At 44.9% G+C, this 10,475-nt stretch overlaps 2 protein-coding genes across 2 annotated transcripts; both read left to right on the forward strand.

The window, feature by feature from the left end:
- The first annotated feature begins 227 nt into the window (after positions 1–227).
- LOC120723408 (transcription factor Adf-1-like) lies at positions 228–2,491 on the forward strand. Its single transcript, XM_040014841.1, has 4 exons — positions 228–534; positions 673–924; positions 1,487–1,576; positions 1,748–2,491. Exons 1-4 carry the CDS (start codon positions 405–407, stop codon positions 2,005–2,007), a joined length of 732 nt encoding a protein of 243 aa, XP_039870775.1. The 5' UTR covers positions 228–404; the 3' UTR covers positions 2,008–2,491.
- Positions 2,492–7,908: 5,417 nt separating this feature from the next.
- Positions 7,909–10,270, forward strand: LOC120723406. Its single transcript, XM_040014839.1, has 2 exons — positions 7,909–9,342; positions 9,800–10,270. The coding sequence occupies exon 1, from the start codon at positions 7,929–7,931 to the stop codon at positions 9,168–9,170; it is 1,242 nt and encodes a 413-aa protein (XP_039870773.1). The 5' UTR covers positions 7,909–7,928; the 3' UTR covers positions 9,171–9,342; positions 9,800–10,270.
- Positions 10,271–10,475: the final 205 nt, after the last annotated feature.

Genomic DNA, 10,475 nt, shown 5'->3' on the forward strand with positions numbered 1-10,475 from the left:
AAATGCTGTCCGTCTAAATGGTCTAACGGTGTGTTCACACCGAACGCGATAGAGGCGGGCAGAGCGTCAGGCTTACATGTAAAGTCAATGGAAAGGCGCGCTGACCCGCGATTGCGGCTCCCGCGAAAATTCGGAAGCAGATTTGCGTCGCGAATACGCCAAAACGCCTGAAACGCGCGTGAGTGTAGCGCGTTTCAGGCGTTTGACTCGTGAAAAAAAACACGCGCGTGAGTTTATGTGTTGCATTTTGTGCATACACGCGTTTCGCGTCCCCCGCTTGAGTTGGAAAAATCTGAACTCCAGCGTCAAATCGCGCCGCGACAACCAATCAGGAGCCTGGTGACGTGGCTGTTACCTAGTTCAAAGGGGCAGATCCCGCCAAAGCCATTCATTCTGCATTCATCATGGAGGAAAAACTAATCAGTGCTGTGGCAAATCATCTCGAATTATACGATGCTACCTACTATTTCTACCGAGACAGGAATAAAAAGGACCTAGCTTGGAGACAAATCAGTGAGGAGATCGGGCAACCTGGTAAGTTCATTCCTTCTTTTTAATTTTCAGACTGACCCGATGAAGCCGCGCAAAAGCTAGCAAGCCCGCCTACTGTCCCGCGATTTTCCCACTGTTGTACAAATACCTTTCCGCTAACCAGATAATGCGTTTATTCAGAGGACATCTGCAGGAGAAAGTGGAAGAGCCTCAGGGACACCTATAATAAGGAGAAGAGGGCAGAGAAGGAGAAGAGGAGTGGGTCGGCAGCAGGATCGGGGAGGAGATGGAAGTTCTTCGCGGTCATGGGGTTTCTGGACCCCTTCCTCACCCTGCGGGAGACTAGTGGAAATATGGTACGGACCGTGGAGAACTTCTCCCCCGAGGACCAGGGACAGCCCGAAGAGGCAGCAGGGGAGTGTCAGTCAGAAGGTATGTTTACAATGAATTAATGTAGGCAGTTAATTAATGCGTGTTGTCATACAGGAATATATTTTGTTTATTAATAAACAGTATACAGTAGTCCCACTGTTCATCCGTCACTGCCTCGCCTTTTCGCTGATTTTTTTTTATTGCACCGTACAGCTTTCAACAATGTGCATTGCATTCTGCAGCCCAAATGACAAATCTCCTCCATGTCATGTCTCCTGCGCTTGCCAAACTTATGTTTGGTTTTGATAACCATCACTTCAAATAGAAAAAAACAGCACAAAAACACTCATAACTATGACCCTCATTCGGAAATAGGCACCTGCACCGGGAGGGAAAAAGGTGCACAAAAGTGGCACCGCAGACGGAGAAAAAGCGCGGCATACTTTTACGTTTTAAAATTGACTTGGTTTGCACTTTGAGAATCAACTTGTGAGAACTGTGACTACTGTTCATGTGCTGCAATAAACGAGAGACCACTGTATATAATAATAAGTATATAATAATATAATATTCTCTATGACTATTGTCTTCGACCTGTTAACATTTAATATTGTCTTGATAGAGTCAAGTAATCATGCAGCAGAGTCCTCCCCTGTTGCTTCTCCTGACTCCCCAGTCCCTGGTCCCTCCACTCCTGCTGCTGCACCCACAGGTATGAACATCAAGCACTGATAGCTTTTTACTTGCTTGAATCCCCTTGTGATCACCTTTACTAAATATCTACAACCAATCTGTTCATATCCTGGTTTTCTTCAATTTTGAAAATGAAAATCTAGTAGCAGCCTTCTCATTTCGTTGTGGTGTTTTGTTCTGTGTTTTACAGGCCCACAGAGGAGGACAGCTCGAAGGCGGGCGAGGGAAGGGTCCCAGGACGGTCCATCGGCGGTGGAGCTGGCTATCCTGGAGTGCCTAAAGAGGCCACGCCCGTCTGCAACAGAATATTTTCTCCTCAGCCTTGTTCCTGCTCTGGAGAGCATGCCGCCTCAGACACGAGAATTCGTGAAATTCCAAATTTCTAAATCAGTTTTTGAAAATAGCACAGCTGTGCTAAATTTGGAAACATTGGACCCTAATGATCAGTAGTTTTCTGATGAGGCAGCAGCTCTCCAGGGCAGAAACAATGTTCTTATGTTTCTCCTCCTTCTCCCTGAGGCTCTTCCACTCCAAGCTGGGTCCTTTTTATTCCTGTCTGTCTGTAAATAGTTAGATTTCATATATTTATGTTATTTATGTCCTTTTGTTACTGAATTTATATATTTTATCAAATAAACGTTTATAATGACAAATGTCTTTGTTCTACTACACAGCAAATATTGGCACCCGACTTGACAAAAGTAGAATTTATTTCATATTACACTAATAACAAAACATACTAATACAGTGGGATGCATAAGTTTGGGCAACATTGTGAAAAGTAATTATTTTCCTGTACAAATTGTTGGTTGTCTCAATAAAAATTGTCAGTTAAATACATCATATAGGAGACACATAGTGATATTTGAGAAGTGAAATGCAGTTCACTGGATTTACAGAAAGTGTGCAATAACTGTTTAAACTAAAGCAAGCAGGTGCATAAATTGGCAACACAAAAAAAGAGAAATAACATAAATATGTAGTGTATATCAATGTGTGTGTCTCCTATATGATATATGTAAGTGACATTTTTCACTGTAACAGCGATTCATACAGGAAAATAATGACTATTAATAAGGTTGCCCAAACTTTTGCACCACACTGTATATAGGAACATAGTGAAGACAAGTTGCAGAGTAAAAAGAGGTTAGTTTATTTTGGAGTAGAGCTCCATTCATTAAGAAAATGTTAAAAAGACAGGAACACTCTTTAGAGGTTTGTGGGTGGCTCTTAAAAGAGCCGTTGTGGGGAAGTCGTTCAGACTTCAAACAGGCTACTCCTTTGGTTGCCAAGACACAGCTCCCTCTGCCGAGAAGTGGGCCATGAACTTCTCCCTCACCAGGACAGCCTCTCTGGAGGAGTTGTTTGCTGCCACACGACCCAGGCCTTGCAACGGCTCCACCACAGCAGGCGCCACACCTCCCACAGCAGGTGCCCCTCTCTCATCCACACAGCGCAGAAAGTTGTGGAGAACACACGTTGCCTTCACACACTTCTCCGCAATTTCAGGACGGAGCTCCATGGCGCGCCGATACAACCTCCACTGTGAGGAGAGGATACCGAAGGCACCCTCCACTATCATCCTGGCCCTGGAAAGGCGATAATTAAAGACCCTCTTCTCTAAAGGGAGGAGGCGTCCAGGGAAAGGTCTCATGAGCTCACGCCGCAGCGGGAACGCTTCATCAGCCACAAAGACATGGGGCTGGGCTCCACGGTGTTCTCCACCAGGTAGAGGCTGGTCAGGAGGCAGATGGAGAGTCCCAGCCCGAAGATCCTGACCAAAGGTGGAGCTGGCCAGAATACCACCGTCGCTGGTCCTCCCGTACCCCCCAACACCAATGACGCGGAAGCGATGCTCTGCATCCACAACCGCAAGGAGAACAATGGAAAAAGTTCCCTTGTAGTTGTGGAACATGGATCCTGAGTTGGGGGGTGCCTTCGTCCGGACGTGCTTCCCATCCAGAGCTCCACAGCAGAGAGGGAAGTTCCAGCGCTCCTGGAATCCCTCTGCAATGGACCGCCAGTCTTCAGTTGAAGGCACAGCCATGAAATCGTCCACTAGACAGTCCCAGATGGCCGTCGCTACCTGGGGGATGATCTGGCTCACCGTGGACACACCGACTCGAAAACTGAACGCGATGGTCCTGAAGGAGTCCCCGGTGGCAAGGAACCTGGACAACAGTGTTCAAAATGAGTATTATGTGTACTTCAGTTACAAAATACATTATCGAAATTACAAAACATGAATCTTGCATAGAAAATTTTGTAAATATAAGGATAATTACATGATATATATTTGATATAATCTAGAACAATCTGCCGTGATCTTAAACAAATATTCAACTATCCCAGAATTAAACCAGGTCTAAATGAAAAAAGGAGTGAGTATCACTACAAAGGTTAACCCACATTGGTCCTAGTACAAGTTTGATATCAGCAAACACCGAGAGCATACCTATGACACCACAGCCATGCTATCATTCAAACACTGATAACAGCATAAATCGAATTAAATCGGGACCTGATGAGACCGTCAGTGTATCACTACAAATATTATGAAGTCGTGTCGTACCAGTTTGCTATCGGTAAACACCGAGAGCATTCACTGTTAGCATAGCACATCCATGTTAGCAGTGTATAAATGGATGGTTTAGCATATATTAGCGCAGGTATCATTAAAGGACTACCGTATTAAACACTTTTACTAACCTCAGGCAGGTGGACAGGCGCTCTGCTGGTGGGATTGAGCGCCTGTAATTGGTGTCTAGGCGGGCGATTCTGGGACCGACGCGGGAAAGCAGGTCCTCAAACTGGCTGAGTGACAGACGATGATATCGCTGGAATCTGCCGTCATCCAGGCGCAGCTCCTGTAGCAAATGGTGAAACTCACCAAACTGCTCACGCGTCTCGAGGACCTGATGGACCCAGGTACGGCGAGGACGTCTTTTACGCCGCTGCTCTGCTCTCCACAGTAAATAGAGAACGGAGACTCTCTCCTCAAGCGCTAGCTCGACAGCTGCCATCTTGCAAAGATACCAGTCTGGCACAACTTCCTCCCACATCCCTCCCACATTTCCGGTTCACGCGCGTTAAAATATGATATTTTGGGGCGCGATGGATTTTTCTTGGACACGCGTAGAGGTGCGAATGTGCAGGCGTCAAGTTAGGGGCGTTTGGGGCTTTTTTCTCGCGCCCATCGCGTTCGGTGTGAACACACCGTAACGGTGTGTTCACACCGAACGCGATAGAGGCGGGCAGAGCGTCAGGCTTACATGTAAAGTCAATGGAAAGGCGCGCTGACCCGCGATTGCGGCTCCCGCGAAAATTCGGAAGCAGATTTGCGTCGCGAAAACGCCAAAACGCCTGAAACGCGCGTGAGTGTAGCGCGTTTCAGGCGTTTGACTCGCGAAAAAAACCACGCGCGTGAGTTTATGTGTTGCATTTTGTGCATACACGCGTTTCGCGTCCCCCGCTCGAGTTGGAAAAATCGGAACTCCAGCGTCAAATCGCGCCGCGACAACCAATCAGGAGCCTGGTGACGTGGCTGTTACCTAGTTCAAAGGGGCAGATCCAGCCAAAGCCCTTTATTCTTCAATAGAAGGAAGGCTAATCAATGCCGTAGCAAACAACCCGGAGCCGTACGACACCAGCTGCTTTCTGGACCGAGACAGGAATATAAAGGACCGAGCTTGGAGGAAGATATGTAAAGAGATCGGGCAACCTGGTAAGTTCATTCATTTCTCTTAAGTTTTCTCTAAAGTTTTCACTGACCCGGGGAAGCCGCACAAAAGCTAGCAAGCCACCGCTATTTTCCCACTGACGTACAAATACCGTTCTGCTTTTAGGCATGTTGTCATTTAAGAATATATTTTATTGTTTATTAATAAACAGCACACAGTGGCCCCGCTGTTCATCCGTCACTGCCTCTTTTTTTTTGATTTTCTTTTTCTTTTTTTTGCACCGTACAGCATTGCATTCTGCAGCCTGATTGACAAATCTCCTCCATGTCGTATCTCCTGCGCTTGCCAAATTTATCATGTTTGGTTTTGATAACCATCACGTCCAATAGAAAAAACAGCACAAAAACACCCATAACTATGAGCCTCATTCGGAAATAGACACCTGCACCGCGAGGGAAAAAGGCGCACGAAAGTGGCGGGCAGATGAAGACAAACCGCGTGTAACCCATATCAACTACTCCCTGTCACATGACCCAAGTCAGCTGATTTGAGGTCCCTCTTCTGATTGGCTCCTTCCACGTCGCGGCAACTCTGAAAACCGGCTGTGGAGGGATACTTCCGGGTTCGACTCCTGCTGTGGCTGTGAGCTTATGGTATTTAGAACGGTGTTGGAAAACAAAGCGTTTTCTCCCCTCAATTCATCTTTAAACTTTAAACTCAGCGGTAAGTGTCCTTAATATCTTACAACCTTTGGTTGTCAGTAACCAGCCGATCGTTTTCGCGATTTAAAAAATGACTTTGTGCGGCAGCGTTCCCACCGCGAGCAGAACTCCGGTTCAAAAACCGCTGTTTTTGAACACTTTTATTTACTTAAGCATTTTAATGGGCTTACTTTGAAACAAAGTGCGATTGAATGATTATTGTTATGTGTTGCCTTGAATTCGGCTATGCTGTCTGTTAGACAGTTGTTTTTCTTTATTGTTGTTTTTGTATTGTTTGTAGCGAACGCTACTGGAATGTATAGATTAAGCTACGTAGCCAAGATGATTAATGATTTAACTGTTGTACATTGATTGATGATGATTTATGATTTGCATTGTTACCTAGACTTGCAGAAGAATATACTTGTTTACCGGTAAACTGAATTAGATGTGCTAATGGACATTTTTCTGACCTACAGGTCAGGTTTTTTTTCCCCCTTTGAATTGATCTTCTTCATATTGAAGTGGCGAGCCGGTAGGACCATCCTTTGTTTTCCCCTCTTTTCCCCCACTTAGCCATCTTTGGATTACGGACATATTTCCCCCTTGTATATCTTAAAAGTGAACTTTAAAAAGAAAAGGACCAAAAAAAGGACTCTTAGCAAAAGGACTCTTGCACAGAAAGATCACAGCATTGATTTATTATTTAATTGTGGACATTTACGTTGTGTGTTGTATTAATTATTTTGTTCCATTTCCCCTTTCCCCTATTTATTCAATATATTTTTGGTACAAGATATTGCAGTCTTTGGTCTCATCATTCACACCATCTAGGCTCCATAAAGAACTATTTCTTCTGCGCATCAGTCAGTAAATTCATCCATTGCCATAAACTAGTCCTTAAAATAACTTAGCGTGACACGCGGCATAATAATACTTTTGCGTTTTGCAATCTACAAAGGTTTGTACTTTGAGAATCAATTGTGAGAACTGTGACCAATGTTCATGTGTGTGTGTGGAAAAAAGTGTATAAAGTGCGTGACCAGGGGCTAGTTATTCTGAGAACCCCTGCTGCAATAAATGAGGGACCACTCTATATACTTTCTCTGATTATATTCAACATGTTAACATTTAATACTGTATTGATAGAACAAACTGATTCTGCAGCAGAGCATCCCCTGTTGCTTCTCCTGGCTCCCCAGTCCCCGAGCTCCTGCTGCTGCACCCACAGGTATGTACAGCAAGCACTGAGAGACAGAGGGAAGACCAGACCCTGAGGCATGTCATATTGCTGCTAGAGACTGGGGAAAGTCCACCTCCCGTCTTGCGGGATGAACTCCCAGAACTGCCCCTTCTACTCCGAGACCAACATCGCCTGGAGCTCCAAAACGCCATTCTCGTGAGGAGGAGGCAAGTTGGGGACCAGCTCTATCACCAGTTAGTGTTACCTCAGAAATTTCGGGCTGAAGTACTGTCAGAACTGCATGACAAGATGGGTCATTTGGGCATCGAACGTACTCTTGACCTCGTACGTCGAAGATTCTACTGGCCGAAAATGGCCAATGATGTGTGGAATAAAGTGAAGACATGTGAGAGATGCACCAAACGGAAAGCCTTACCTGAAAGAGCGGCACCCCTGGTGAACATTCAAAGTTATCGACCTCTGGAACTGGTTTGCATGGACTTTTTATCACTGGAACCCGACAGGAGCAGAACCAAAGACATCCTGGTAATAACAGATCACTTTACCAAGTACGCTGTCGCTGTCCCCACTCCAAACCAAAAAGCAAAGACTGTCGCCAAATGTCTCTGGGACAATTTTCTGGTTCATTATGGTATCCCAGAAAAGCTCCATAGTGATCAAGGACCAGACTTTGAGTCACGCACAATAAAAGAACTCTGCAAAATGGCTGGAATTCACAAAATAAGAAGTACACCATACCATCCACGAGGAAATCCAGTCAAGCGCTTTAACAGAACACTCCTGAATATGCTCGGAACACTCACCACAGAAGAGAAAACTCACTGGAAAGATTTTGTTAAGCCCTTGGTCCACGCATACAACTGCACCCGGAGTGATGTTACTGGCTACTCACCCTATGAGCTCATGTTTGGTCGACAACCTCGCCTCCCGATTGACCTGGTCTTTGGACTGCCTGTGGACGGCAATCAACCGACTCATTCACAATATGTCCAGAACCTGAAGTCAAATCTAGAAAAGAGCTACAAAATTGCCATTGGCAATGCGGAGAAGCTCATGGAAAGAAACAAGAGCTGTTTCGACCAACATATCACCCCCTCTGAACTGGACGTTGGTGACAGGGTTCTGGTACATAATGTGAAACTCCGAGGCAAACACAAAATCGCAGACAAATGGGAACCAGACATCTATGTGGTGGTAAAAAGAGCAGAAAATCTTCCAGTGTACACTGTCCGACCAGAGAACAAATCCAAACCAATTCGTACCCTACACAGAGATCTCCTATTACCATGTGGATTCTTGCCGCATTCCACTAGAACCAACCGAACAACTGTAAAACCAACCAGGAAGCAGTTATTCAACCTTTCTGATGAGGACTGTGCACAACCTCAGTCAGACGATGAGGATGAAATGATACCGCATCAATGGTATGATCCTGTCTCAGAGCCTCTGCAATTCACCACTGTCCATAATCTGCCAGAACCGCCATCCGCCGTTCCAGCCACTGAACCTTTACCATCTGATACACCAGTCTGTGAACCTGCTACACTCCCTTTGCCTCCTCTTGAGCCAGCAGAGAGTGAAACCCCTGACTCAGAAACCCCTGTCAAGGAGGAAGCTCCTGATACTGTGGAATCAGAGGACAGTCTGTCCTCTGCTGAACCTACCAATGTTGAATTGCCGACTGAGTCCAGTATGTCCTCTGCTGCTGATCTACCATCTAACTCTGACAGCTCCAGCTCTGAACTAGAACCTCTGAGAACATCAACTCGGACCAGGAAACCTCCGGACCGGTTACAATACTCTAAGCTTGGTCAGCCCATCTTGAAGAGTATTCAGGCACTAGTCCATGTCTTAACCACTGCCTTTACTCATGCACTGGAGGATGAAGAGGACCATCTGCTTACTGCCACTGAACAACCTGTCATCCGGACCCAACCACCATGTACAGGAACGTACATGAGATCGAGGGGGGAACCTGTAACCCATATCAACTACTCCCTGTCACATGACCCACGTCAGCTGATTTGAGGTCCCTCTTCTGATTGGCTCCTTCCACGTCGCGGCAACTCTGAAAACCGGCTGTGGAGGGATACTTCCGGGTTCGACTCCTGCTGTGGCTGTGAGCTTATGGTATTTAGAACGGTGTTGGAAAACAAAGCGTTTTCTCCCCTCAATTCATCTTTAAACTTTAAACTCAGCGGTAAGTGTCCTTAATATCTTACAACCTTTGGTTGTCAGTAACCAGCCGATCGTTTTCGCGATTTAAAAAATGACTTTGTGCGGCAGCGTTCCCACCGCGAGCAGAACTCCGGTTCAAAAACTGCTGTTTTTGAACACTTTTATTTACTTAAGCATTTTAATGGGCTTACTTTGAAACAAAGTGCGATTGAATGATTATTGTTATGTGTTGCCTTGAATTCGGCTATGCTGTCTGTTAGATAGTTGTTTTTCTTTATTGTTGTTTTTGTATTGTTTGTAGCGAACGCTACTGGAATGTATAGATTAAGCTACGTAGCCAAGATGATTTATGATTTAACTGTTGTACATTGATTGATGATGATTTATGATTTGCATTGTTACCTAGACTTGCAGAAGAATATACTTGTTTACCGGTAAACTGAATTAGATGTGCTAATGGACATTTTTCTGACCTACAGGTCAGGTTTTTTTTCCCCCTTTGAATTGATCTTCTTCATATTGAAGTGGCGAGCCGGTAGGACCATCCTTTGTTTTCCCCTCTTTTCCCCCACTTAGCCGTCTTTGGATTACGGACATATTTCCCCCTTGTATGAAGCTGGACCCTAAGGAGGAATACCTTAAAAGTGAACTTTAAAAAGAAAAGGACCAAAAAAAGGACTCTTAGCAAAAGGACTCTTGCACAGAAAGATCACAGCATTGATTTATTATTTAATTGTGGACATTTACGTTGTGTGTTGTATTAATTATTTTGTTCCATTTCCCCTTTCCCCTATTTATTCAATATATTTTTGGTACAAGATATTGCAGTCTTTGGTCTCATCATTCACACCATCTAGGCTCCATAAAGAACTATTTCTTCTGCGCATCAGTCAGTAAATTCATCCATTGCCATAAACTAGTCCTTAAAATAACTTAGCGTGATACGCGGCATAATAATACTTTTGCGTTTTGCAATCTACAAAGGTTTGCACTTTGAGAATCAATTGTGAGAACTGTGACCAATGTTCATGTGTGTGTGTGGAAAAAAGTGTATAAAGTGCGTGACCAGGGGCTAGTTATTCTGAGAACCCCTGCTGCAATAAATGAGGGACCACTCTATATACTTTCTCTGATTATATTCAACATGTTAACATT

The sequence above is a fragment of the Simochromis diagramma genome, unplaced genomic scaffold (assembly GCF_900408965.1).
Source record: "Simochromis diagramma unplaced genomic scaffold, fSimDia1.1 OVJJ01000165.1, whole genome shotgun sequence".
NCBI lineage: Eukaryota > Metazoa > Chordata > Actinopteri > Cichliformes > Cichlidae > Simochromis > Simochromis diagramma.